At 40.0% G+C, this 27,844-nt stretch overlaps 1 protein-coding gene across 5 annotated transcripts in view; it reads right to left on the reverse strand.

Annotated features, from left to right (window-relative positions):
- Positions 1 to 27,844, reverse strand: part of LOC117521436 (calcium/calmodulin-dependent 3',5'-cyclic nucleotide phosphodiesterase 1C-like) — a 303,704-nt gene that overhangs the window by 169,731 nt on the left and 106,129 nt on the right. The window contains exons 1-2 of one of the 5 annotated variants that reach the window (XM_034182734.1): positions 25,179 to 25,795; positions 13,401 to 13,427 (exon numbers count right to left, since the gene is read on the reverse strand). The exons of the other annotated variants lie outside the window; for them this stretch is intronic. Of the exons in view, the coding sequence (XP_034038625.1) occupies positions 13,401 to 13,427; positions 25,179 to 25,279 (128 nt within the window). The 5' untranslated portion in view covers positions 25,280 to 25,795. Of the gene's footprint in view, positions 1 to 13,400; positions 13,428 to 25,178; positions 25,796 to 27,844 lie in introns of those variants that run through there. 5 annotated transcript variants of the gene reach the window in all.

The following is a 27,844-nucleotide window of genomic DNA, read 5'->3' on the forward strand; positions in this document are numbered from 1 at the left end:
TTTTGACTGTAACTGCTACCAATATCATTAGCTTTGTTTTTATTCACTTACGTTTTGACTGTAACTGCTACCAATATCATTAGCTTTGTTTTTATTCACTTACTTTTGACTGTAACTGCTACCAATATCATTAGCTTTGTTTTTATTCACTTACTTTTTGACTGTAACTGCTACCAATATCATTAGCTTTGTTTTTATTCACTTACTTTTTGACTGTAACTGCTACCAATATCATTAGCTTTGTTTTTATTCACTTACGTTTTGACTGTAACTGCTACCAATATCATTAGCTTTGTTTTTATTCACTTACGTTTTGACTGTAACTGCTACCAATATCATTAGCTTTGTTTTTATTCACTTACTTTTTGACTGTAACTGCTACCAATATCATTAGCTTTGTTTTTATTCACTTACTTTTTGACTGTAACTGCTACCAATATCATTAGCTTTGTTTTTATTCACTTACTTTTGACTGTAACTGCTACCAATATCATTAGCTTTGTTTTTATTCACTTACTTTTTGACTGTAACTGCTACCAATATCATTAGCTTTGTTTTTATTCACTTACGTTTGACTGTAACTGCTACCAATATCATTAGCTTTGTTTTATTCACTTACGTTTTGACTGTAACTGCTACCAATATCATTAGCTTTGTTTTTATTCACTTACTTTTTGACTGTAACTGCTACCAATATCATTAGCTTTGTTTTTATTCACTTACTTTTTGACTGTAACTGCTACCAATATCATTAGCTTTGTTTTTATTCACTTACGTTTTGACTGTAACTGCTACCAATATCATTAGCTTTGTTTTTATTCACTTACTTTTTGACTGTAACTGCTACCAATATCATTAGCTTTGTTTTTATTCACTTACTTTTTGACTGTAACTGCTACCAATATCATTAGCTTTGTTTTTATTCACTTACTTTTGACTGTAACTGCTACCAATATCATTAGCTTTGTTTTTATTCACTTACTTTTTGACTGTAACTGCTACCAATATCATTAGCTTTGTTTTTATTCACTTACGTTTTGACTGTAACTGCTACCAATATCATTAGCTTTGTTTTTATTCACTTACGTTTTGACTGTAACTGCTACCAATATCATTAGCTTTGTTTTTATTCACAAACATTTCACTTAAAATACACAATTTCACTTTTTGAATACAACAACTGTGTGTTTCTTAACAAACATGACACTGGCAGACATCTCACTTAAATGTAACCTGTGGACTTCAGCACTACAAAATATACAATTACAGGAACAGAACTGAAACTGTCCATCCATAACTTTATTTATGTCTATGAGGACTAAAAGCCTTTTGAGTGAGGGGCAGATACTTTTTGATGAAAAGAAGCTTCTCTGCATTATCAGCTGTGAGCCTGTTTCTGTTTTTAATCTACAATGTGTGACACTGAGCTAAACAGTCTTTCACTCTCCACACTATTTTTTTCTTCTTTTTTATTAAATATGTACCGGTAACATACACAAATTCATACCTATAAATGGTTTTCCCCCAAAGTCGAACATGCAAACATTGAAGGAGCATGTTGTGCGCATATACACACACACACACACACACACACACACACACACAGTGTTGGGCTGCATCTCCACACTGCACGGATGCAAAACAGAGTCATTTTAACATTATTACCTCTGCCAAGGAGGTTATGTTTTCGGTCGCGTCCATTTGTTTGTTGGTTGGTTGGTTGGTTGTTTGGTTTGTTAGCAGGATTACTCAAAAAATCCTCAACAGATTTCAATGAAATTTTTACTAGGGGTGTATCTTGGCCTATCTTAGAAGTCATTAAATTTTGGTAATGATCCGGAACATGATCCGGATCCAGTGTTTTTTTTTTTTTTTTTTAAGGATTCTTTATCATTGCAGGATAGGACCAATTTCAACATTTTGGCATCTAACTTCATGAAGACGGGTCACAAAGGCTGAACAAAAATTAAGTTACAACACAACAATAATTTAACATTTGGTTCTCCTCATTGAATAAACTCGTTATTAGAAAATTAAAAAAAACGTGTAGTTCAGTTCATGCAGTTTCTCTTTATAAATACATTTGCTGAAGATCTAAGGGTTTAACCACTGAATATGAAACATGACGGTAGATGCGTGAAACGACGTGGAATAAGTCTCTTTGCCAAAGGGTATTCCGTGTGATGTCAATGACCCTATGGCCTTGGCGGAGGTTTGCGCTCTCTGGGTGCTTCTAGTTTTATTTATTTTTTCTTTGTGGATCATGGGATAATTTCATTGTGTGCACACAGAATCACCTGTTCTCTGTGGGAACTGCGACGTTAATGAATAAGGTGCGCAGTGACTCGTTCAACTTCAGGCGCAAAAGTGTGGCCAGTGGAAGGAGAGGAGTTAAGTTCTGAACGCAGTGCCACAGACATTCAACAAACAAATTACACGTGTAGTGGACCTGATGGTCAATCTCCGCCGCTGAAACCGTGATCTGACGGAGGGAACTGTGGCGCAAAGTTCCGAAGTCACAGAGGAACTTTTTTCCAGCCATGACAAGGAATTAAAGTGGTTTCAGATGTTGTTTTCCAAACTCAAGAGGCTGTATGTGGATTATTTTTCTTCAGGATCATGTGATGAGGAATTCCACGAACAGGTAAGACTTTTCTATTTACTCTGTGATTGAATTTATTCAGCAAGATGATTGCGGCTTCCAGTCAGTCAGTGGACAGCACTGATGGATGTACTTCGACTTGTGAGTGAATTACATGAAAGCCTGTAAAAGTCCATGAATTTGGCCGCATCACGGTTTAAGTAGTGTTCAAAACCTATGAAAAAGTAGCGGCGTATAGTCTAGATATTATGGAGCGTGTGCATGAAAATCCCCCATTGAGAGGTTGACATCACGCTGCTGTAAAGGGGTATCGGGTGTCATAGTATCAGAGGGGTTTCATGATTACAGTGGGGCCAAAAAGTATTTATTTATTTATTTTTTCCTCCCCCTGTTTGCATATATAGTAATGGTAAATGCCACGCTGGCAGAACCATTTATGAACATTAATACGCATATATGCAATTCATTCTTGCAAGACAGAAGGTATGTAGCGCATGAGTTTTGTGGTGTGTGTGTGTGTGTGTGTGTGTGTGTGTGTGTGTGTGTGTGTGTGTGTGTGTGTGTGTGTGTGTGTGTGTGTGTGTGTGTGTGTGTGTGTGTGACCCCCATCCGCCCTTCCCGATCAGCCTACAACATCCTACAACATCCTACTCAAAGCCAGCCGACAGCTTCTATCAGGAAGGGCCGACCACCAAAACAACACAAAGACAGACAAGAACGAGAGACAAGTGGTGAAGACAATAACTGTGACGTGAGACACCGAGGAGATGGGGCCCCAGCCATATGACATACCATGACAAACAACCACACATGAACAAACAGTGACAGCAACAGTCCGTTGTCTAATTAGTGAACATCCATACCCTAATCCAGAACACCGTAGTGCTAATCCTCTTAAGGGCACCCAAAAACCGAATTGTGGTGACGGTCACAAACACGCGACCATCCACACACAGAGACCCAGATCACAGCTAAATACTGATCACTACTGTGGCTGGTGTGTTGGGCCAAGACAAGAGTACAGAACCTTACCATATGACATGGAACACTCCGGCACGTCAGAAGCCACACGGCCAGCTGTGAGCAAAAACGGAAGTGGGTCCAGGACGCAGGGCCCCAGGGCAAAAAGGGGCAGCAGAAGGGCACAGGGGCCAGGAAAGGCAGCCCCCGCAGCCAACGGGCAGCACAGCAAACCAACAGGGGAGTGGGCCGACGGCGCCGGAACGTACCCCGATAGCACCCCCCCCCCCCCCCCCCCCACAGGGTCGCATGGAGCCACCCAACACCCAAGGGAAGCACACAGGGCACTGGCATGGGCCCACCAATAGGGGGAGCCCCAGAACCAAAAGTATTTAGTCAGCCCCTGATTGCGCACGTTTTCCTGCTTAGAAGATGAGAGAGAGGTCTGTAATTTTCATTATAGGTACACTTCAACTATGAGAGACAAAATGAGAAAAAAAATCCAGGAAATAACATTGTAGGATTTTTAAAGAATTTATTTGTAAATTATGGTGGAAAATAAGTATTTGATCAATCACAAAAGTTCAACTCAATACTTTGTAACATAATCTTTGTTGGCAATGACAGAGGTCAAACGGTTCCTGTAAGTCTTCACCAGGTTTGCACACACTGTAGCTGGTATTTTGGTCCATTCCTCCATGCAGAGCTCCTCTAGAGCAGTGATGTTTTGAGGCTGTCGCTGTGCAACATGGACTTTCAACTCCTTCCACAAATTTTCTATGGGGTTGAGGTCTGGAGACTGGCTTGGCCACTCCAGGACCTTGAAATGCTTTTTCTGGAGCCACTCCTACGTTGCCTGAGCGGTGTGTTTGGGATCATTGTCATGCTGGAAGACCCAGCCACGCTGCATCTTCAATGCCTTCACTGAAGGAATGAGGCTTTGGCTTAAAATCTCACAGTTCATGGCCACATTCATTCTTGCTTTAACACCGATCAGTCGTCCTGTCCCCTTTGCAGAAAAACAGCCCCAAAGCATGATGTTTCCACCCCCATGCTGAAAAAGTAGGTATGGTCTTCTTGGACAACTCAGCATTCGTTTTCCTCCAAACATGACAAGTTGAGTTTTAAACAAAATGTTCTATTTTGGTTTCATCTGATCACATGATATTCTCCCAATCCTCTTCTGGATCAACCATATGCTCTCTGGCAAACTTCAGATGGGCCTGGACACATACTGGCTTAAGCAGAGGGACACGCCTGGCACTGCAGGATTTCAGTCCCTCTCTGTGTAGTGTGTAGCCTTTGTTACTTTGGTCCCAGCTCTCTGCAGGTCATTCATCAGGTCCCTCCATGTAGTTCTGGGATTTTTGCTCATCGTTTTCATGATCATTTTGACCCCACGGGATGAGATCTTGCATGAAGCCCCAGATCGAGGGAGATTATCAACGGTCTTGTATGTCTTTCATTTTCTTACAATTGCTCCCACAGTTGATTTATTCACACCAACCTGCTTGCCGATTGTAGATTCAATCTTCCCAGCCTGGTGCAGGTCTACAGTTTTCTTCCTGGTGTCCTTCTACAACTCTTTGGTCTTGGCCATGGTTGAGTTTGGAGTCTGACTGTTTGAGGCTGTGGACAGGTGTTTTTTTATACAGATAATAGGTTCCAACAGATGCCATTAATACAGGTAACAGGTGAAGGACAGAAAAGCTTCTTAAAGAAGAATTTACAGGTCGGTGAGAGCGAGAAATCTTGCTTGTTTGTGGGTGACCAAATACTTATTTTACCACATAATTTACAAATAAATTCTTTAAAAATTTTCTCATTTTGTCTCTCAAAATTGAAGTGTATGTATGATGAAAATTACAAATCTCTCTCATATTTCTAAGTAGGAGAACTGGCACAATCAGGGGCTGACTAAATACTTTTAGGCCCCACTGTACATGTACAAGTAAATGAATGCAGTATCGGGTCCATTACCCGATACCGTTGTTAACCCATACCTCGACCAGTTCGGTATGAAAGTTCAATTTGTACGCTTCATGGTTATTTTGGCTTCTTTTATGCCGGATGCCCTTCCTGATGCAACCTTACTCATTTATCTGGTTGTGGGACTGGCACTCAGAATGTACTGGCAGTACACCCTATGTGGCTGAGTTCAGCTGTAGTACTGCATTTATTATGGGGAACAAAAAACAAAAATAAACTAAAAATAAAAATCCCAATGAAAGCTGTAGGGTTCTCAGACTTGCTGGGGCTGGGAACAGTGTTACTTTGCAACCGCTGTCCCCAGCCCCGCTGGGCTTGGACCCCTAAATATGTAAGTGCAAAATTCTTTCTGGAGGGTTGTTTATTTGTGTTTTAGAATACCACAATTAGAAAAAAGCTTTTTATTTATTCAAGACAAAGCATCAATTTCACTAAAGCCACTCCTTATTTTTGTAACCTTCTACCTCTCTCAATAACCATTGCTCTCTTTCTCTCTCTGTCTCATGCTCTTCACACTCTGACTTGTTGAACTACCTCTTGTGAATGGATTCCTCTGTTTGTGTTGGGTGGAGTGGATTCAGGGAAGGCAGTGACATTTGGGCACAATGATAAAATGAACAGTTCCCAAGTATGACTCAGTTCCCTTTGTTTGTATGAAAGAGACATTGAAAATAAAACCGACAGGCCAAGCATGCCGCAGCCCGTGCGGTTGCAGAGGCAAAAACTCGGGTCTGGGAGGAGTTTGGGGAGACTATGGAGGAGGACTATCGGTCGGCCTCGAAGAGATTCTGGCAAACCGTCCGATGCCTCAGGAGGCAGAAGCAGCTCTCCACCAGCACTGTTTACGGTGTGGGTGGGGAGCTGTTGACCCTGACTGGGAATGTTGTCGGGCGGTGGAAGGAGTACTTCGAGGATCTCCTCAATCCCATCGTCACGTTTTCTGAAGAGGAAGCAGAGACTGGAAATTCAGAGGCGGACTCATCCATTACCCAGGCTGAAGTCACTGAGGTGGTTAGAAAGCTCCTCGGTGGCAAGGCTCCTGGAGTGGATGAAATCCGTCCTGAGTACCTTAAGTCTCTGGATGTTGTGGGACTGTCTTGGCTGACACACCTCTGCAACATCGCGTGGCGATCGGGGACAGTGCCTCTGGATTGGCAGACCGGGGTGGTGGTCCCTATGTTTAAGAAGGGGGACCGGAAGGTGTGTTCCAACTATAGGGGGATCACACTCCTCAGCCTCCCCGGTAAGGTCTATTCCAGAGTACTGGAGAGGAGGAGAAGACTTCTCTAGTTAAACTGAAATAACTTTAGTTAAGTTGAAGTAGCTTAAAGAAATCTATGGAAATTGTTACGTCACTTAATCTCGTTGAAACAGTGGTTCATTTTTTTAGAGTGTAGTCTTTCCTAATATCGTCTATATATAAATATTAGGCTGAAATGTTTAACTTTTAACTGATTTTTCTCTATATCAAATAATTTCATCCTTGGCTGACCCTCAGTCGTTTCACCAGTTTTAGTCCAAATCAGTTTGGTCTAAAATATTATTATTATTATTATTATTATTATTATTATTATTATTATTATTATTATTATTATTATGCACATATATAGTTAAACACACATGAATGGAAGCAATAGCCAGTCGGGTGTAATCACCTGGATAATAGATTAAACAAAAATTAATTATTATTAACAATAAATGAAAATCAAGAAGAACATACCTGATTTTCTATGTTGCAAACCTAAAACAAACTTGACAAACAATACAGAGTTTCTCTGTAAGAGATCCTGGAGTTGATAACTGCAATGAATGTATACACACACACACACACACACACCCATTACCTCTCTGCGTGCAAATCTTAATACTTCACAGCACGTCTTATAAACTCAGACTGAGGAGATCTTCAGACGCCTGAGGAGGCTGATTCATCACCGGCACTGAAAACATGTGCTGATGACCGACAACACATCCAAGGCTACAATCTTTACAAATGCACCAGCAACAACACGCACGCACGCTCAGCAGAGATGGCAACCGGGCACGGTTCACACAGCCATTTAAGGTTGGAGGCTCGCCTGGATTCCACAGCGAAACACTTGAAGCTTTTAAAAGCCTGGCAACAAGGGGCGACCAGTGTTTTACATTCACGAGCTGAAATAAAAGCCTGTTTCATTCAGACACCTCTCTGAGAAAATAAATGCTCAAGCAAACAATCTGTTTGTTGCCTGGTTGGCGCAACCTTTTTGCAGATTGGACCTTTTTTGCATACTGAAGAAAAAACAAATGCATCTCAGTTGTGAAATGATAGAAACAAATTACAACGCAAAAGCGATTAAGGCATTTATAACTGGAGACAACAGATCGCAATCATACGCATGTGTTCGATCACGGTGGATTGTGTCTATACACCAGTGAAAGAAGTCATTTCCTTTCTGATGCAACTTCCATCTCTTCACTCCCATTCCACACACACATGAATGGTTCTCTCTCCCCATGCTTCCCCGTCTGAAGCGGGTTATCTCTTTCTCCATCTGCGTTTGTAAGGGGTTGTCCTGGTGTGTCAGTAATGACAATGTCCCAGTGTTTCTCTCTGCCAATTAGCTCGGCTGTAATTGCACAGACACATATGGAGCTGTCAATCACCTCGCTCCTCCACAGAGACAGAGAGAGAGAGAGAATGTTTCCAACAGCTGGCTCGGTACCACTTTAAGCGACCACATACTGCGCCACTAAGTAGGATGAGCACAGTTTTGTTCAATTACGCTAACTGTGCAGCAGTTCCACAGTTCACAAAACAGGACCATGAGTTAGAGCAGCACTTTGCATAATCACATCATACTTTTTAAGCTTCATTGGTGGGGAATTTCCCAGTTATTAAATTTTTCGTTTTTTCTCCTCTTTTTGCTGAAGTGTTTTCCACATTGAGCCTCAACCAAAGACAATATGGTGATTTATCCAAACTGTAGAAACACAACAAAAGAGATAAAAATGTTGCATTGAATAGAGTTTTTTTTTTTCTCTCTCTCTCCCTCTCTCTTCCTCTCTCATGTTGACGTACTAAACGGTAAGTTTCACATTTTTCAACCTGGGCTCTATGTATTTTTTTTTTTACAAGTTGTGGGGTTCATCAATTAATTTAATTAGAGCAGTATTAATTTAGAGCACAAACACTGTCGTGTGTTCACCAGCTGTATAATTTAAAGGCATGTGACAAGTTAAAGCACTTTCAGTAAAACCTTCCTTGTTGCCAATGAATAGGTGAAAATGTCGATATCCATGGTAGCATGGATAGGATCCCTATATGTTAAAAAAAATGTTTTATTTTACTTTTTAATATGTTTTTCCAGTCAAAATTAGCAACTGTAGTTACCAAAATAATTCAATAAAAATACAGCAAAAACACTTTATGGTATAAGGCATTGTAATTTACAAAATAATCGCTTTTTAAACTAGTAAATGCAACAGCATTTTGTTGTTGTTGTTGTTGTTGAATTAACAACATCGTGCTGTTTTAAAACTAATTATTTCCCATTCAGTAAGAATTTGCTGATCCCATTTTGCTCAGGGCTACCACACCAAGTTTGCTATCTATGTGATCCACGTGTTGATTTGGTTTTTCTCCAAGCAAACTTCAGACTGCCATGTGCCTTTTACTAGGGAGTGGCTTCCGTATAGCATGCAGTTAATATAAAGTGTTACCCAGAAGGACAACCATCTCTGCAGCAATCCACCAATCAGGCCTGTATGGTAGAAGCATTAGTAACGCATTTATAAAGTGTAAGTAAATGCTTAAATAACTACTTGTAAAACATTTACAAAGCATTCTTTTTTATTAGCTACTCATTGATAAGAACAAAAATAGATAAATATATTACTAATAACAAAATATGTAATGCCTTTATAAAACATTTATAAATGATTTAATTCTCTATAAACCATTAAAGAAAATTTGATCAGTAATAGTTCATTTACAAACGTAAAATCAGACACTATTCATTAGTGATAAAAATACTTTACAAATCATAGTTTTATTGGCTTTACATTTTTTCCTCACAAATTATTGTTTACTAAGCATTAATAAACCATTAATTGATACTCAATGTATCCGTTATAACATTTTTAAAGATTGCATTAACTACTTATCCTTATTCCTCAATACTTTATGTATCATTTGTTAATAATGTACAAAGCTCAAGTCTGTTTCCCCATCACTATAAGTATGCAGGTTTAAAGACTTTATATATGTACGGATTTTTCTTTCAATGTAAGAATAAGCCTCTCTCCACAGAGGAATGCTGGAGCTCTGACAGAGTGACCAACTGGTTCTTGGTCACCTCCCTGACTAAGGCCCTTCTCCCCCGATCGCTCAGTTTAGATGTGCAGCCAGCTCTAGGAAGAGTCCTGATGGATCCAAACTTCTTCCATTTACAGATGATGGAGGCCACTGTGTTCACTGGGACGTTCAACGCAGCAAAAATGTTTCTGTTCCCTTCCCCAGATTTGTGCCTCCAGACAATCCTGTCTCAGAGGTCTACAGACAGTTCCTTTGAGTTCATGCTTAGTTTGTGCTCTGACATCCACTGTCAACTGTGGAACCTTTTATGTAGACAGGTGTGTACTTTTCCTAATCATGTCTAATCAACTGAATTTACCCCAGGTGGACTCCAATTAATCTGTTGAAACATCTCATTGATGATCAGTGGAAACAGGATGCACCTGAGCTCAATTTTGAGCTTCATGGCAAAGGCTGTGAATACTTATATACAGGTGATTTATTAGTTTTTTTAAATTTTAATAAATTTGCAAAACTCTCGAAAATGTCAAAAATGTCCTCTTTAAGTCTCTGTAATATAGAAATATGGAGATACACTTATGAAAACATGATGAGAATAAGAAGAACATGAAAGTTTGCGTGCCACATTATCTGCTTCATTATGAAGCTCTTATTTGTTTAGCAGGGGAGATCAGGTTCAGTGTTGACTCAAAGTTAAAAGCATTTATTTACATGAGCAAAGGAAGGTGACAAATTAATGGCATGAGATGCATGAATGAATAGGTGTGGGTTTAAACATCACTTATTGCATGTTTTATTATATACGAGGGCTGTCCGTAAAGTATAGGTCCTTTTTATTTTTTTCAAAAACTATATGGATTTCATTCATATGTTTTTACGTCAGACATGCTTGAACCCTCGTGCGCATGCGTGAGTTTTTCCACGCCTGTCGGTGACGTCATTCGCCTGTGAGCACTCCTTGTGGGAGGAGTCGTCCAGCCCCTCGTCGGAATTCCTTTGTCTGAGAAGTTGCTGAGAGACTGGCGCTTTGTTTGATCAAAATGTTTTCTAAACCTGTGAGACACATCGAAGTGGACATGGTTCGAAAAATTAAGCTGGTTTTCAGTGAAAATTTTAACAGCTGATGAGAGATTTTGAGGTGATTCTGTCGCTTTAAGGACTTTTCACGGTGCGAGACGTCGTGCAGCGCTCTCAGGCAGCGTCATCAGACTGTTTCAAGCTTAAAACCTCCACATTTCAGGCTCTATTGATCCAGGACGTCGTGAGAGAACAGAGACGTTTCAGAAGAAGTCGGTTTCAGCATTTTATCCGGATATTCCACTGTTAAAGGAGATTTTTTTAATGAAAGACGTGCAGACGGGTCCGCGTGTCGGGACGCAGCTGACGCGGCGCAGCGGCACAGGAAAAACACCTCCGTGTTGATAACCATTTGTTAAAATCCAGTTGGCTTTTGATGGCTTTCAGTGGAGTGAGTATATGAGAAATTGTTTATCAGCTGGAGATGTTCCAACTTGTCCTTAAGGCTTCCAGCAGAGGTGTTTTTCCTGTGACGGAGCGTCACGGCGGCTGCGAGCCGACGATGCAATCCGCCCGCACGTCTTTCATTAAAAAAATCTCCTTTAACAGTGGAATATCCGGATAAAATGCTGAAACCGACTTCTTCTGAAACTTCTCTGTTCTCTCACGATGTCCTGGATCAACAGAGCCTGAAATGTAGAGGTTTTAAGCTTGAAACAGGCTGATGACGCCGCCTGAGAGCGCTGCGCGACGTCTCGCACCGTGAAAAGTCCTTAAAGCGACAGAATCACCTCAAAATCTCTCATCAGCTGTTAAAATTTTCACTGAAAACCAGCTTAATTTTTCGAACCATGTCCACTTCGATGTGTCTCACAGGTTTAGAAAAAATTTTGATCAAACAAAGCACCAGTCTCTCAGCAACTTCTCAGACAAAGGAATTCCGACGAGGGGCTGGACGACTCCTCCCACAAGGAGTGCTCACAGGCGAATGACGTCACCGACAGGCGTGGAAAAACTCACGCATGTGCACGAGGGTTCAAGCATGTCTGACGTAAAAACATATGAATGAAATCCATATAGTTTTTGAAAAAAATAAAAAGGACCTATACTTTACGGACAGACCTCGTATTTTACATGTTATTTGTGTCCTGTATTATTCTCTGCAGTTTTCCCTGAGATGTGTTTTCAAATGCAAAAAACATACTGTAAGTTGCACCTGCCAAAAAATGCCTCTGGGGGGGGGGACGACAACATATAAGTCACGCTGGAGTATAAATCACACCTTTTTCTGTGTTATGAACTCTTTAATTTGGGATTTTTGTGCATATTTGTCATGTATTTTTTTATTATTGCCATATATTCTTTTATTATTCAAGTTTATTTTGTTTAGCGCTTTGATTCTTGGGAAAGTTCTACATAAATAGTCATTATAATTACTGTTAATAACAAACTTGTGAATTTTCGGTAGATAAGTCGCACAGAGTATAAGTTGGAGGGCCTCCAAAACTAGTAAGGCAAACAGAGACTTATACTCCAAAAAATATGGCAATTATATTGTACTGACAGTAGTTTTGATAATAAATCATAAACATATGTCCTTTCATGTTTGTCTGATTGTTTATATAATATTTCACATGTTCTTTTTGTAACACTTTAAAAATCAGCAAGAGGGCTACAGTATATATTAACCTTTAATAGCAAAGTAGTAGCATATCACCTTAAAAACTAGAGCTAATCAACCATTTCAAACATCATTTTATTTCACAGTGGCCCAAAATTAGTAAAATTTGACTACATTTATTTTGAAAGCATTTTAGCTGTAGACCAGTGAATTCAACATGAAAATGAAAACATGAAAATGAAAAACATGACAACATCAAACTGCCTTCAGAAAAGTACTGAACACCATTTTGTTTTACCCTTTGTGCTGGTTGCTATGGCACACAGTGCATTATGGGAGTCAAGGCTGACATCTTTCCTGTAGATGATGATGATAAAATATTATGTATTTAGTTAACCTGAACGTTCATTTCTGGTGGACATCCGTCAGCTCTGGCTCACTGAAGTACTGTGCTAACTATTTGCTCCTTGTCAGAAAAATGCAGTGCTGCTGTTTTCTTTTTTGAATAGCAAGTTGCAAAATCATGAAAACAATTTTGGCAGAGCGGCAACAGTAATCTAAAAACACCGACACAGAGAGAACATTAATCATCCAACAGCAAAGTTTCTCTTTGTTTTTTAGCCAACTCACACAATCAATGCTAATTAGCTACAGATGGCTAAATTAGCATGCAACACTTGCCAGGATAGCTAACAAAACCAACCGTCACGCAAATTATTGTTTCACCTTTTACAAAATGTAAATTGCAGCCATAATTAAAACCCTCCTGGTGGCATCACAAATTTGATTCTCAGTTTATTATTCGATACAGGCTCAGGAGGATGTTTTGCGGGATATTTTGACTGTGGCAAAATACGAACAAGGAGGAGAAGCAAGTGATGGAGGAGGTCCAGAGTCCCAGCAGCAAGCCTTACCTCTGGGATGTCTTCTTGTACTTCCGCCTGCCAGAAAGAGCAAATCAGTCAGTCAGTCTCTGCAGGCATATCATTTTACTTTCAAATTCAGTAATCTCAGCGTAATTGGTTATGAGTGATGTTTAAGAGGTGCGATGAAATGCACAATGCAGGCACACACACTTTCCACCTCCTGACACACCTTCCACCAACACATCACACACACAAACTTCAGAGTATCATCATAACACGCCCACTATCACTTACCCAAACATTTGGACTGTAATACACCCATACCTGCATGAAATGATAACAACAACAGCTCTAAAAGTTGAGTTCCTCTCAGGCAGCACTATAATGGCGAGCTGGATCGAAGGCAGATCCAGCTGCCGCACGGCTGCAGACACTGATTTAATGTACATTCCAATCACGCAGAGTTCAAAGCACTTAATTTGATTTCCAATCCCATAAATGTTCCTCCCCTAATTATTTAGGATATCAGTCTTCTGTAAAACTGCAGGCTGAATAAGTCTCTCATAATGTTAATAGCTCTGGACTATAGGGGCCCTATTTTGATGGTTATGTGTGTGCTCTTGTTTATCGGAAAGCGCTTGTATATGCAGCTACGCGGCCACAATTCTCAGCCGCTTTAACTGCAGGTGAAGGATGTGTCCTGATTGCTCCTACAGTCTGACATATGATAATATTTGGTGGCATAATGCAACATGTGTGCAAATTACAGTATAACCAACCAATAATAAATTCTTATCCATACTTGTCCCACCCTTTGAAAATCAATGATCTGAAGACAGAATTCATGCTCCTTGAAACTCAACTGACTAAACTGACAATTAAGGAGATCAAAGTAGGACATTCATTTATTAAACCAGTTCATTCCCTGAAGAACCTTGGTGTTGTGTTTGACCAGCATATCAAAATGAATTATATTAATTACATCTGTCAGAAGGGACATCACCAACTCAAGTGGATACGACAAATTAGGAAATATCTTGATAAACCAGCTACTGCATTTGTTAGCTCCAATATTGACTATTCCAATGCCCTTCTGTACGGGGTGCCTAAATGCGTTGTGAGCAAGCTGCAGATGCATCAGCACTGTGCTGCTTGTGTGGTATGTGGTGCAGGGAAATATGATCATGTGACAACTGTTGAGAAACCTGCAGTGGTTGCCGGTGTCATTCCGCATATCCTTCAAGATTGCACTGGTGACCTACAAGTGCGTTAACGGGCTCGCACCAACGTAACTTCAAGATCTGACTGAGGTTCACAATCCACCGCGACAACTACGCTCCAGCAGCCAACTCAACCTGAAGGTGTAGGACCCAGGTGTAGGACCCAGGTTGGGACTCATGCCTTCACGTGGGCAGCCCCACAAGTGTGGAACTCTATCCCTAGACATATCAAAGTACTTAATTTGGACCATTTTAAAAGACATTTGAAGTCACATAATTTTAAGCAAGTATTCTGAGTAAATTTTACATTGTAGTATTGTCATTTTTCTTATGCATTTTTATTGGTTTTTATTTGTAGTCAAATTATTTTAATTTTGTTAGGATGCCTCCTGGGTGCCTCCCTAGGGAGATGTTCCAGGCACGTCCATATGGGAGGAAACCCCGGGGAAGACCCAGGACTAGGTGGAGAGATTATATCTCCACACTGGCCTGGAAACACCTCGGGATCCCCCAGTCAGAGGTAGTCAATGTGGCACGGGAGAGTGAAGTTTGGGGTCCCTGCTGGAGCTGTTGCTCCCGCGACCCGAACCTGGAAAAGCGGTTGAAGATGAGATGAGATGAGATGATGTTTTAATTGTTTAAAGATTGTAATTGCCCTGAGACTGTTATATTTTTGGCACAAATGAAATAAACTGTTAAACTGTTAGCTGTCACGCTATAACAACTCATCCTTGTCACCACATCTGTCGATTTGGGTCACGTAAATAATTCATGAATAATGCGCCCATGAATTCTGCATATTCACGGTACTACCCTCATCAGTCACTTCATTAAGTGCACTTGGTCAATTGCTTGTTAATACAAATAGGTTATTGGCCAGTCATATAGTAGCAACTTGTTACATTTAGGCATCTAGACGTGGTGAACACGGCTTGCTGAAGTGCAAACCGTACATCAGAATGGGGAAGGAAGGGGATTTAAGTGATTTTGAACATGGCATGGTCGTTGGTGCCAGACAGGCTGGTCTGACTATTTCAGAAACTGCTGATCTACTGGGATTTACACACACAGCCATCTCCAGGGTTTACAGAGAATGGTCCAAAAAAGAGAAGATATCCAGTGAGCAACAGTTGTGTGGATGAAAATGCCTTGTTGATGTCAGAGTTCAGAGGAGAATGGACAGACTGGTTGAATGGGAGACCATAAAGTCAATATGGACCAACATCTCTGAGGAATGTCACTCAGATCTACATACAGTCAATTTTAGAGTTACCAATTCATTGAACCTGCATGTCTTTGGAAGTGGGAGGAGCACCTGAAGGGAACCCACTATGCACAAATTAATTCAGCACTTGAGGGCACAAGTTGGATGGGCGGGGTAAGTTTAGTCAGAAAATACTTAATGTGCGGGCAGAGTGGGTCAAAAACGGACAAAGCAAACTTTCCACAAGTAGATAGTAATTTACAGATGTATTGCAGGTTCTCTAAATGGCAGACAGCAGGATAAATGTGATTATTTCCATCTCCTCTTCTCCTCTCCCTGTCATACACGCGCTCTGCACTGCTTGATATTGTCTGCATTAAGTAACATAACTTACAAATGTCTCTGCAACCAATCACACTTTTTTTCACAAATTGGGTCATTGATCAAATTATATTTTTGCGACTTGAGTGATGTGAATTTGCTGTCATAATGAGCCAGGTGGGCGTTGGCATTAACAAACCCTAACCCACGCAAACACGGGGAGAATGTGCAAAAGGACCATGTCAGAAGTGAATGTTGGACCTTCTCGCTGTGAGGCAGCAGTGCTTGCAATGAACGCACCATCTTCGGTGCATTTCGTCGCTTATCCAAGTGGCTTGTTTATTGTGATGTAAACTAATGCAGTAGCTTCAGTTGCACTATTTCAGTAACAGATGTTGAATTCATAACAAAGTAGGGCTACTTAAGTCTAGTATTTGATGTCTGTCATAGCAACCGAGTGTTTTCCCAGCACATTCTTCCAGGCTTTTTTTTTTTTAAAGGTCATGGAGTGAACTAAATATGCATGAACAGATACTGGTAAACATCTGTGTTTTTGATGTGAGGAACAGCTGGAAACTGTACTGGTTTCTTTCAGAGCTCCGTCAAGCTTGGAGAGTGAAATAGAAAGTGTCACCATGAGATGATGGTAGCTGGAAGTGCTGGAGAGCTGGAAAGACAAGTTCTTTTTTTTCTGAAGAAAAGTGAAGGAAAAACCAGAAGAATGATGTAGAAAGGCTGTCGGGAGGGAATAACGAAAGCAAGGACAATACGGAAGATAACAGCCTGAAGGTGCAGCAAAAACTTCACTGTCAATGTTTTTGCTCCATACAGCTCCTCTGCTTTTCTGTTTTCAAGGTTTTGACCTTTGACCCCCATTTGAGCATGCTCTATGTCTGCTGGACAACTCAGCGAAGAACTGTAGAGAGTTTGATTCTATTCCTAAAAAAATTTGAAAGAATTAAAGAATGTCTAAGAATAGAAATGGGAGAGGTAGCAGTATTTTTGCAAAGATTTTTCTTTTTTTTTTTTTTTTTACAGAGAGGGAACAACCTAAATTTGGATTTATGTCATCAAAAGTACGGAATATTTTAAATTGGTATCAGATGCAAAATCTCAGGAAAACCGAAGAATGCCTTGATGCAGAGATGCTGTGGATTTGGATTTTAATAAGTTTTGCAAATTATTAGAAGGATAAAATTGCACATTTTATTCTACTTGCACATTTCATTTGCACATTTTATTACTGTGAATTATTCAGTGTTTAGTGTATATAAACGTACATGCTGTACAGAGAGTGCAGCTCAAACCAAAGTCAAATTCCTTGTATTCTGTGGATACTTGGCGAATAAAGGTTATTCTGATTCAGATTCTAATAAGAATTTTTTTAATCTGTTTTTACTTTGTTTTGGTCTGCTTGCTGGTGTCGCCATACCGGATCCGACGTTCTGACAAACCATCCTACTTTGTCGAAACACGCTACCGTAGGCTGAATATAGATGTTTCACTTCTGTTATATTATCCATTAAGTAAACAGCAAAGTACAGCAATTCCATAAGAACTGCACACATAATCACATGATCAGAACATATTTGCACAAATATGTGATACTTTGTCATGATAAAGTGGTTTACAGTAGTTATAAATTTGGTTATTTACACAGTATCTGCTGTTTCGAATGACGTAAAACCAATAAAACTGGAATGCAGGATTAATCTAAACAGAACATAACTGGTGATACCAAGCACACAGGCATGTCTTCTTCTAAGTTCCGAAAGTTACATTTTTGTGTTGTGCACGTGAGCACTAAGACTCAGTAGGATGTCTCAGTAGGTAGGATGAAATGTTAGGACGCCAGTACAGGTCCAGATTAGGTGCAGCTTTTATACCAGAAGCCCTTCCTGTCACAACTCCAGTTCTACTTGGAGAAACATGCTCACAGCTGCTGGAGTTTCAAATACGTCTCCAAGCTGAGAACTAATCAGGAACCCGTCTGCTTCATTATTAAATCCTGTAGGCATCTTGTGCACTCAAAGGGGCAATTTGATCACAAATTGTTGCACCAACTTGGAGGCTCACTCAGGGAGAGCAAACTGCAACTCCCCCTGGGTAATAATGATCAGATGCTATCTCTACCACTAACTGACAGAGAAGAACATTCAGAATTCTTTTATCCCCAGTGTCATTGTAATTTTGTTATTTTTTAACTTTCAAGTTCTAGTTTATTCGACACTTTGCAATAAAATAAAACAAAACAAAACTGATTTCTCAGCCAGTCAACCCATGCAACCAACCGAAAGGGTGTAGGTAGAAGCAAAGCTTATATACACCTACCCCTTTGACCTCAGCAACTTTTACTTATCACAGCAAAACCAAAACAAAACAAAGTGAGCAGAACAGCAAACACAGACATCTTAAAATAATCAATAAACTCAAATTCCTCATCATATCCATACCAATAACAGCACACATCGTATAATCCCCCCCCCAAAAAAATACTAAATTAATTAACTTAATTGTCCATACCGTTATATAGTCTTTCAACAATAAATAGAATTTTCAGAGAATTTAGACAATTTTCACATATTCAGAAAACATCAGTTCCTTATATTGGCATTTAAACTGATTGACATTTGGACATCGCTTGAGTTCCTTCGCCAAATTATTCCTTATTTTAGCGCACAAGTAGAAACACAAAAGCCTTTCCTGGTTGTTCGAGAGCCAGCAATTTTAAAATGATACAAGCCCCTTAAATTATATTTTCCCTCTCTCTCCTTAAAAAAAAAAAAGTTTTAAACGTAATCATATTGTGAAGTTTTAATATTTTAGATTTAATAAACAATGAATTGGTGTGATTTTGATAACCTACATTGTGAATTGTTCTTAATGCTCTTTTTTGAAGAATGAATAATGTAGTTTTATAATTATTGCCCCATACTTCAGCACAGTAAGCCAAGTAGGGATCAACCAATGAACAATACAGAGTATGAAGTACTTTGCAATCAAGAACATGCCTTACCTTATTTAGTACTGCAATACTTTTTGACACTGTCTTTTGAAAATGTTGAATATGAGCTTTCCAATTAATTCTTTCATAAATAATAACTGCGAACTTATTTTCTTTGACACACTCTATGATTACCCCTTGTATATTTAACTCAATTTGTATGTCTTTATTGTAATTCCCAAACAACATTATTTTAGTTTTAGACAAAATTAGTGATAATTTATTAATATCAAACCATCTCTTTAACTTCCTCATTCCAATATGTACTTTGAAGCCCAAAAAGTGCAACTTGGCCAAAGATTTTAGCTCTATGCTGCCTCCTAAAGGTTTTTTAATACTTCAATTACTCCTTAAGTATGCAGACATGAATGTGAATAAAATACCAAAAAAAAAAAAAAAAAGCTTATTGTTGTGTATTTGGAAACTGCAGAAAACATCAAACTTGATGATGTTGCTAATAATGCCAGTACAAGTGACTCAGGAATTCATTAATTTCCATTCAACAGAGAGGGAGAGAGTGATCAATTTGCTATTATTCATAATGGTAAAATAATAATAATAATAATAATAATAATAATAATAATAAGTGATCTCTAAAGTAATGAGTGGTCCAAAATGAATGGATGGACGGACAATAATAATTATTACATTTAAAAAACAACAAATTTAAACTCATATCATTAAATCATAATCACATTTTGAGGCACTTCATTAAATGAATCGTTTAGCCTGTTTGTAACTAAGCAGGTATAAATTATCCCAAATGTAATCTGATAGGATAGTAGTTCGTAGTGCAGCATTTGTGGCTTGATTAAGTGGATGATATCAAGTTTTATTGTGTCTCAGCTCAACAGAGGAAATCTAATCTCTGTGGAAGGCTGTGACAGACGTGCAGCACCAAACAGTGTTGTTAGGTATTTGCTGGTACACTTGCAGCGTACTGCATATAATTTTCATCATGAAATGTGTGCATGCATTAAAAAAGAAAAAGACATGTGGGAGCTGCCTGTCAGATGGAGCTCTTTCTCTCTCTCTCTCTTCAGATTGAGGCTCTTTGCGAGATTAAAGTCTGATGTGATCTGTGACACACAAGAGGAGCCCTGAGAGAAACCACCGCACTGCAGCGTGGCTGTGATGAAAGAAAACCGGCACACTGCTACATCCATCTGACTCATTCATCAAGGATACAGGAAGACAGATGGTTATAACATAGAATTTAAGACAATGACCAAGTGGAAGAGACAATGAAGTCATCTGAGGAAAGCGAACATGGCAGTGAGGACTGATGATGAAGACGCTGAGATGGAAAACATCGTAATAGAATGTGTCTAAGATAACTGGTGTGATCTGAGGATGTTCTAGAGAAAAGATAAGGATGATCGATGGACTGTGAGGAAAGCTTAGAAAGCCCAAATGATCACTTCAGTCACTCAGTGTTCAGATTTGGTTCTGAGCTTAAGACCTCCAGATGTAACAATAAAGTTTTTCTTTTTTAAGGCATCCTGCCTGCAACGCCCCTGTGTACTCCTCCACCTTTCAAGTAAGAATGAGATGTCAACGGACAAGAAATAAATCTTTCTTTTACTTTCATACAGTATGTGTATGTGTATATATGGGGGGGCTTAAGGAAGAGGTTAGTGGATGTGTTGATTTGTTGCGAGGTGCAATTATTTTAATGTGGATTTTCCAGAAATGTTTCAGAGAGAAATCTGACAATTTCTAATGCTAATTATATTACTAATAATAATGATAATGTTATTAATTAAAGTTAGAAATACAACAGGCCTCTTCAAATCCCTAAAACGTTTATTATATTGGAGTCCAATGCATGAATCCACAAAGCAAAAAAAGACAAAAACAGCATAATAACTGATGAATAACAAACTGGTCATCACAATTTTTTTTGTTTGCCCAGAAAATAATTCACTTTCAAAGTCACTTATGTCCATATTTGGACAGTGACACCATGCATTGCAGTTTCTTCAATCACAACAACAACAACAACAAAAAGCCTAAAACTCCTTCAGTGTTATCTGGGTGTCTCTGTGGCTTCCCTCACTACCGTCCTTGCACAGTCACCCACTGTTTGAAAACTGCCTACTCCAGACAGATTTACCCTACAGTGACATATATTACCATAAATCTCTGGACAAAATGAACAGGGAGACAACTCAAGCCTCACTCCACATAATTATCACATAATCACCATATCCTTCCAACTGAAGTGCATAGCATACATGATCCACTAAACACTCCCTCCAAACTGGGTGGGCTATTTAAGATGTACATTTCCCAGCTTACTCTCTTCCTGTCAAATAATCCCACTGCTGCTGCTCAGTGCCTTCTCCACCCCAGCATTCACCTTCAGGCTCCCACTGTGGAGTGTGTATATCTAATCAGCACTCCCTAGCAGGTGCACCGCCCAAGGATTTTGGGCCCCATGAAAAGAAATCTTACTGGGCCACCCCCCATATTATTTTGTTAGTGTTATAATAGTATTAGGGGCCTCTCTGGGCCCCTGTCAATCATGGGCTCTTAGAATCCTTCTCCTTATTCTCTTGTTTTCAGCACCCCTGCTCCCCAATATCACAAACAAACGTCTGCAGGGAGGGAAGAGGGGGAGGTGAAGGTCTAGTGGTTAAGGTGTTGGGCATGAGTCCATAAGATCATGGGTTCAAATCCCCGCCTGACTGGAAAATCACTAAGGGCCCTTGGGCAAGGCCTTTAATCCCCTGTTGCTCCCGGTGTGTAGTGAGCGCCTTGTATGGCAGCACCTGACATCGGGTGAATGTGAGGCATAATTGTAAAGCACTTTGAGCGTCTGATTCAGATGGAAAAGCGCCATATAAATACAGTCCATTTCAAGAGGTCAGGGCAGAATTGTCAATCGCAGATTATGTTTTGCTGCTGTAATAAATATGCTGAAACCTGAGTTGTGTGACTGAAGTAAACATAAGAAACAGAGTGCAACTTTTGTCGATTGCACATGGGAGAGTCCAGCCTTGATTTGATCTGTTTTCTTGTGTGAAAATCATCCATTGTGCAACTCCACCATAAAGCTATGACTAGAACATCCCCTTGCTTTAAAGTTAATTACACTACACCACATTCTGACTGTTTCATTTCAGCTCCATTGCAATGGTGTTTAGAGGCAAAACTATAAAAATAATAATGTCATTTTCCACATATTTATGTACCTGAATGTATTTTATTCTTTAAAGCATAATATGCAATCATACACATTTTTTGTTGTTTTTCAAAGTGTTTCATCATTTTGCATCATATTTACTTGAATATTTTTTTTGCACAGTACAGTAGAATGTGTTTATTAGAGGAAACTCCAATATAAATAAATAGGTGGGAAAATAAGCATTTCTTTGTTAGTGTAAATTTTATGTTTAGTTAATGTTTGTGTGACAAAATATGTTTGGTTGTTCATAGTTGCACCAGAAGTTCTCCTTATATATAAATGATCATGATTAAAACAAAACAAAAAAAAATCTAAAGTTACAGCTTGGATTCCAAGCATGAAAATACATATTTGACTGAACTGACTGACTATAGGAAAATGCAAAAACATTAAGCATATTATGGCTTCTGCAAAAATTTTTACCAATTTTTGTTTTTCAAAGTGTAAATTTTTTATGTTTAGTTAATGTTTGTGTGACAAAATGTGGGTTCGGTTGTTCATAGTTGCACCAGGATTTCTCCTAATATATAAATGATGATAAAAAAAGTTACAGCTTGGATTCCAAGCATGAAAATACATATTTGACTGAACTGACTGACTATAGGAAAATGCAAAAACATCAAGCATATTATGGCTTCTGCAACATTTTACCTATTTTTTTTCTCTGGCCATGATCAAATGTATGTAAAACACCAAGAAAGGCAGTAATAAATGAGTTCTTAAATGAGAAAAAATTATCACTTTACAGGCTGAGATGTGGTAGTGTGCTTTTGAACAAACTGAACTCTGTTTGCTTCCTTTTAACGCGTAACAGGACAACTCATCAGTTTGGACAGAAGGACTGCAGTCAAAGTTTTTGTCAGCACTGCATGTAGTTTTATTGTTCTCAGGTCAGATCAGGTCAGGTCCGGTCCAGCGCATGCACAATGATACAGGCTGTTCCATCCATGACACCACAGAACTGGGTCCTGAATTACTAAAGCCCAGGCAGACAACTGGTCCATCCAAGATGAATTCTGGGTGTCTGGTTGGCCTTTTCCAGTTGCTGAGGTTGTCATCACTAAGGCACCTACATGCTAGTTCAAACCCAGAGAAACAAGACATATGGCCAAAATGTCATGGCTGATGTTCCATCACACTGCAAGTGATCCTCCTCTACTGAGTCTCCACAAATTCCTGTTTGTTTGACACAAAGTCATTCTTGGGATAACCAAGGATCCTCAGAAGAGACCTCGTACCAAAGACATTCAGTCATTGTCGTAGGTCATTGGTTAGTGTCTCAGTCTCACAACCATACAGGGACACAGGAGATGCCAAGACCTGTAAGACTTAGACCTTTGTTCTCCTACACAGGGATCGACATGGCCACATTCTTTTGTCCAGGAAACTCATGACTTCATAAGCCCTTCTCTCAAACGTCACTCAACCTCAAAGGCCGAGGACCCAGAGACACGAATGTCACGACCAAGACAAGCGAATCTCTCTTTAAGTTGTTTTGTCTTAAAAACACTTGTGATGAGTCCAGAAAACTATTGAAAGCCTGGATGGTAGTCTTGATCCAGGACAATCACAAACCCAGACATTCCAACTCCTCACTCAGCTTCTCAAGAGCAGCAATCAGAGTATCAAGTAGTGGTGGGCAGATCGACTGAAATATCGATAATATCAATACCAACATTGGAATTTATATTGATCTAGACGAGTGTCATGAGATCGATGTTTTAGTTTTGGTTTCTCTTTTGTTTATTTGAGAAAAATATCCAGAAAAAAATGCAATGAAGGGAGAAATATTTGTATTATAGTTTCTGAACATTATACCTGAATTTGTTTTAATTTGTTCTCAGGCGATAATTTTGTGCGCTTTGTTTCTTTAAGAAAAATATGACAATTTAAGGGGAAAATTTGTTTTGTTACTGTTCTATTGTTTCTGAACAAAAGCTTTTATTATGATAATACAGTATTTTCTATTTACCTATAAACATTGCGGAAATTCTGTCTGGGTTTTTTTGCTAATTAATAATCCAAAGCAAAAATCACACACACACACACACACACACACAAAAACAAAAAAACACACACAAAAAAACACTTAAAGGTCATGACAATTCTGCCTGATTTAGCAGATTGATGATACTGGCCATGTATTTACTTATTATCAGAGTGATACCAAATGTTGGCGTATCGCACACCACTAACATCCAGTGATTCCACAAAGTCAACAAAGTCAATGTCAGCAAATTTACCTCATCAACAAAGGAATTTAATCCGCTGTTCTTGAAAACCATAAAAAAAAACACCTAGTCCATGCACGCACTGAATACTGCAGGAGCTAGAACACATCTCTGATAAATGCCAATTTTTACTAGGAAAAAGTGCCAAAAACCACCAGAGGTTGCAAAGCCGCACTGCCAGCATTCATGCTTGTGTTCAGTGACGACTCGCAGTGCTCGTTCGGAGTCAGTCACTGACTTTTTAGGTGTGAAGCCAGACTGCTCCGGCTGCTGAGTAACACATAACTGTTATACAAAAGCAGAAGAATTAAATTTGAGTTAAATGAACACTTTTAAGAAGACGGCCCACTAATTTGGACATGCGTTACTTTAGTTCCCTTCCGTTCCGTACACCATCCAAAATGACTAGCAGACGTAGATCTACATCTGCAAAGGACGCACTTTCTCATATTTGTAACCTTTCTTATAATCTTCCCCTTCTTGGACTAATACACACATTTACGCAGACATATGCATGGAACCGTCCATCTCTTTTCTCTCAGACACACACACACAAACACACACACACACACACACACACACACACACACACACACACACACACACACACACACACACACACACTTGTTGAAAACAGTAGAAGTGGGTATACTCACAGTCCTCGGAGTCTGAGCCAAATCTTCTCGATCTGTTCTGGCTGGAGGTACTTCAGGGCCGTGCTCTCAAACTCTTCAATCTCTTTGGTGGGAGACTCCATGTCAGAGACCCACGGAGCTCTCAGGATGTGCCAACTGGAGAACTAAATAAAAGTTTAATCTCTCTTCTTGAGTGGTGAGGAAGACACAGCAGTGAGCAGAGAGAGGTTGTGATGTGACGGAGAGCAGAACGAAGACTGGCAAAAAAGAATTCCCTCACATTTGCCTGAACAGCTGCATCAAGCCGGCTGTCATCCTTCTTGTTCTGTTTGCGCTCGCTTCTGTTTTCTCTTTGCTCTTCTCTCTTGTCTGTGTGAGGGTGCTGTCACTCAAACTCAACAGTGCTGATGAAGTCACCTCAAGTGGATCTCTTTGCTCGTTACTCTCCCCTTCTTTTCTGTCTTTCTCAGTCGTTCACTTCCCTCCCAGGTGAGCACGGGGGTCTTGGAGCCATGCCACGCTCTCCCAGCAACAGCAGGATGCAGACAGCAGGGCAGCGCAATCCGGGATTAACACTCTCTCTGCTTGGCTCTCCACAGAAGAGGGAGGGAGAAGAAACCCACCAGTGGAAGAGGAGGAGGAGTCTGTGTGATAACAACAAACCATGTTCTGCTTTATCCAGCCGGAGAACAGGCTGAGGAAGGAAAGGAGGAGAGGAATGCCAGTACTGGATAACGTAAGTGTGGAAAAGATGAGGTGTTAATCTGTAATCTGTAGGTTCAGTTTTTGCACATATTTGCAAAGGCCGAGCCAGTCACAAGTTCAGATCGACGTTCACAAGAACTTTGGAAAGTACTTGCTGCAAATGTAACAGGTGTATATTCTTAAGCCGAAATGATCTTGAAATGCAGATTTGCATTATAATTTATTTAATATCACGCAAGCAGGGAATAGTGTCTAAACAGTGCAAGGACACTGATTTGTCTGAGATTACTCTGATCCGCTGAACATATTCAACACCATCAAACATTCAATCCCCCAAATACAAGTATACATAAAATATGAGATTAAGAGCTCCCCCCCCCCCCGCTCTCTCTCTTTCTCTCTCATCCAAACAACAGTGTTCTTTCTGCTTCATTTGAGAGCGAGCGACAGATGTTGCAATAGTCATCGGGCCACTTTCAAATTTAGGGCATCATGATTTTACCATATCTGCAAAAAAGCTGCAGTGTGTATGCTTTTTCATTCATCCACGATGCCAACCTGATGTTGTGTGGGCCGCTGAAGAGGAGGTACTGCCGGCCCACCACCAGAGGGTGCCCTGCCTGAAGTGCGGGCTTCAGGCACGAGAGGGCGCAGCCGCCTCACAGGAATGGCCGGGAGTGACAGCTGTCACTCATCAACTCATGACAGCTGTCATCTATCACCACATCATCAACACCCCATAAAAGCCAGACAACACCTCCACCCCACTGCCGAGATATCGCCTACCTTCGGAGGTAACTTCCTCAGCCATATTCTGTGCCGTATCGCACTTAACTGTTATCTGATTACTACAGGAGTTCCTGACTGCTTGTGTCAGTTGGAGGTTGAGCTGGTCGTGGACGACAGGGTGACGAACCACACCCTTCTCAACCCGTGAAGACAAGGGTTTGATTCAGGTCCTGTGAAAGACTGTGTTGTATTTGCGGAGGTGGAGGTGTAATTCCCACCTGCAATCCCTGAACTGTGTGCGAGTAGTTGCTGAGTGTCACCACACTCACCTCGCTTTCTGTCTTGTTTCCTGCCAGCAGTACCAGATCCGACAGCCGGAGACGGTGGCCACCTGGGGACTCAGGACTTGGCGGCTCCAGTATCCTCCGGGTTCGGTGGTAGTGGAAATCGTGTGGGATCTGGCTCTTCTCTGGACGGACATCTCCTATCCTCAAGCCTGCCCACACGTCCCCTTTGTACATTTGACTCTAATCCAAATTCTGCATTTGTCTGTATTTCGTTGTGCACGTTTCACAACAGTAAAGTGTTGTATTTTGGCTCATCTATTGTCCGTTCATTTGCGCCCTCTGTTGTGGGTCCGTGTCACTACACTTTCTCAACACCCAATTAGTTATTAGATAATGAATGAATGAATGCATTGAGTTGTCTGGATTTCCTTTTTATTTCTTTATTTTGTTGCAAACATTCTCCTTTTTTCTGCATTATACACACACACACACACACACACACACACATATATATATATATATATATATATATATATATATATATATATATATATATATATATATATATATATACAAGGTCTATTAGAAAAGTATCCTACATTATTATTTTTTTCAAAAACCATATGGATTTGATTCATATGTTTTTACGTCAGCCAAGCTTGAACCTTTGTGCGCATGCGTGAGTTTTTCCACGCCTGTCGGTTGCGTCATTCGCCTGTGAGCAGGCTTTGAGTGAGGAGTGGTCCACCCCCTTGGCGGATTTTCATTGTCAGGAAATGACGGAATGATTTGGGCTTTTTTTCCATCAGAATTTTTTCAGAAACTGTTAGAGACTGGCAGCTGGAAACCATTCGAAAAATTTATCTGGCTTTCAGTGAAAATTTTACGGGCTTCACAGAGAATAAGGACTGTTACTACAGCTTTAAGGATGCCCCACAATGGCGCACAGCGCGCCGCGCTCCGAGC

Source organism: Thalassophryne amazonica, chromosome 12 (assembly GCF_902500255.1).
Source record: "Thalassophryne amazonica chromosome 12, fThaAma1.1, whole genome shotgun sequence".
Classification (NCBI taxonomy): Eukaryota; Metazoa; Chordata; class Actinopteri; order Batrachoidiformes; family Batrachoididae; genus Thalassophryne; species Thalassophryne amazonica.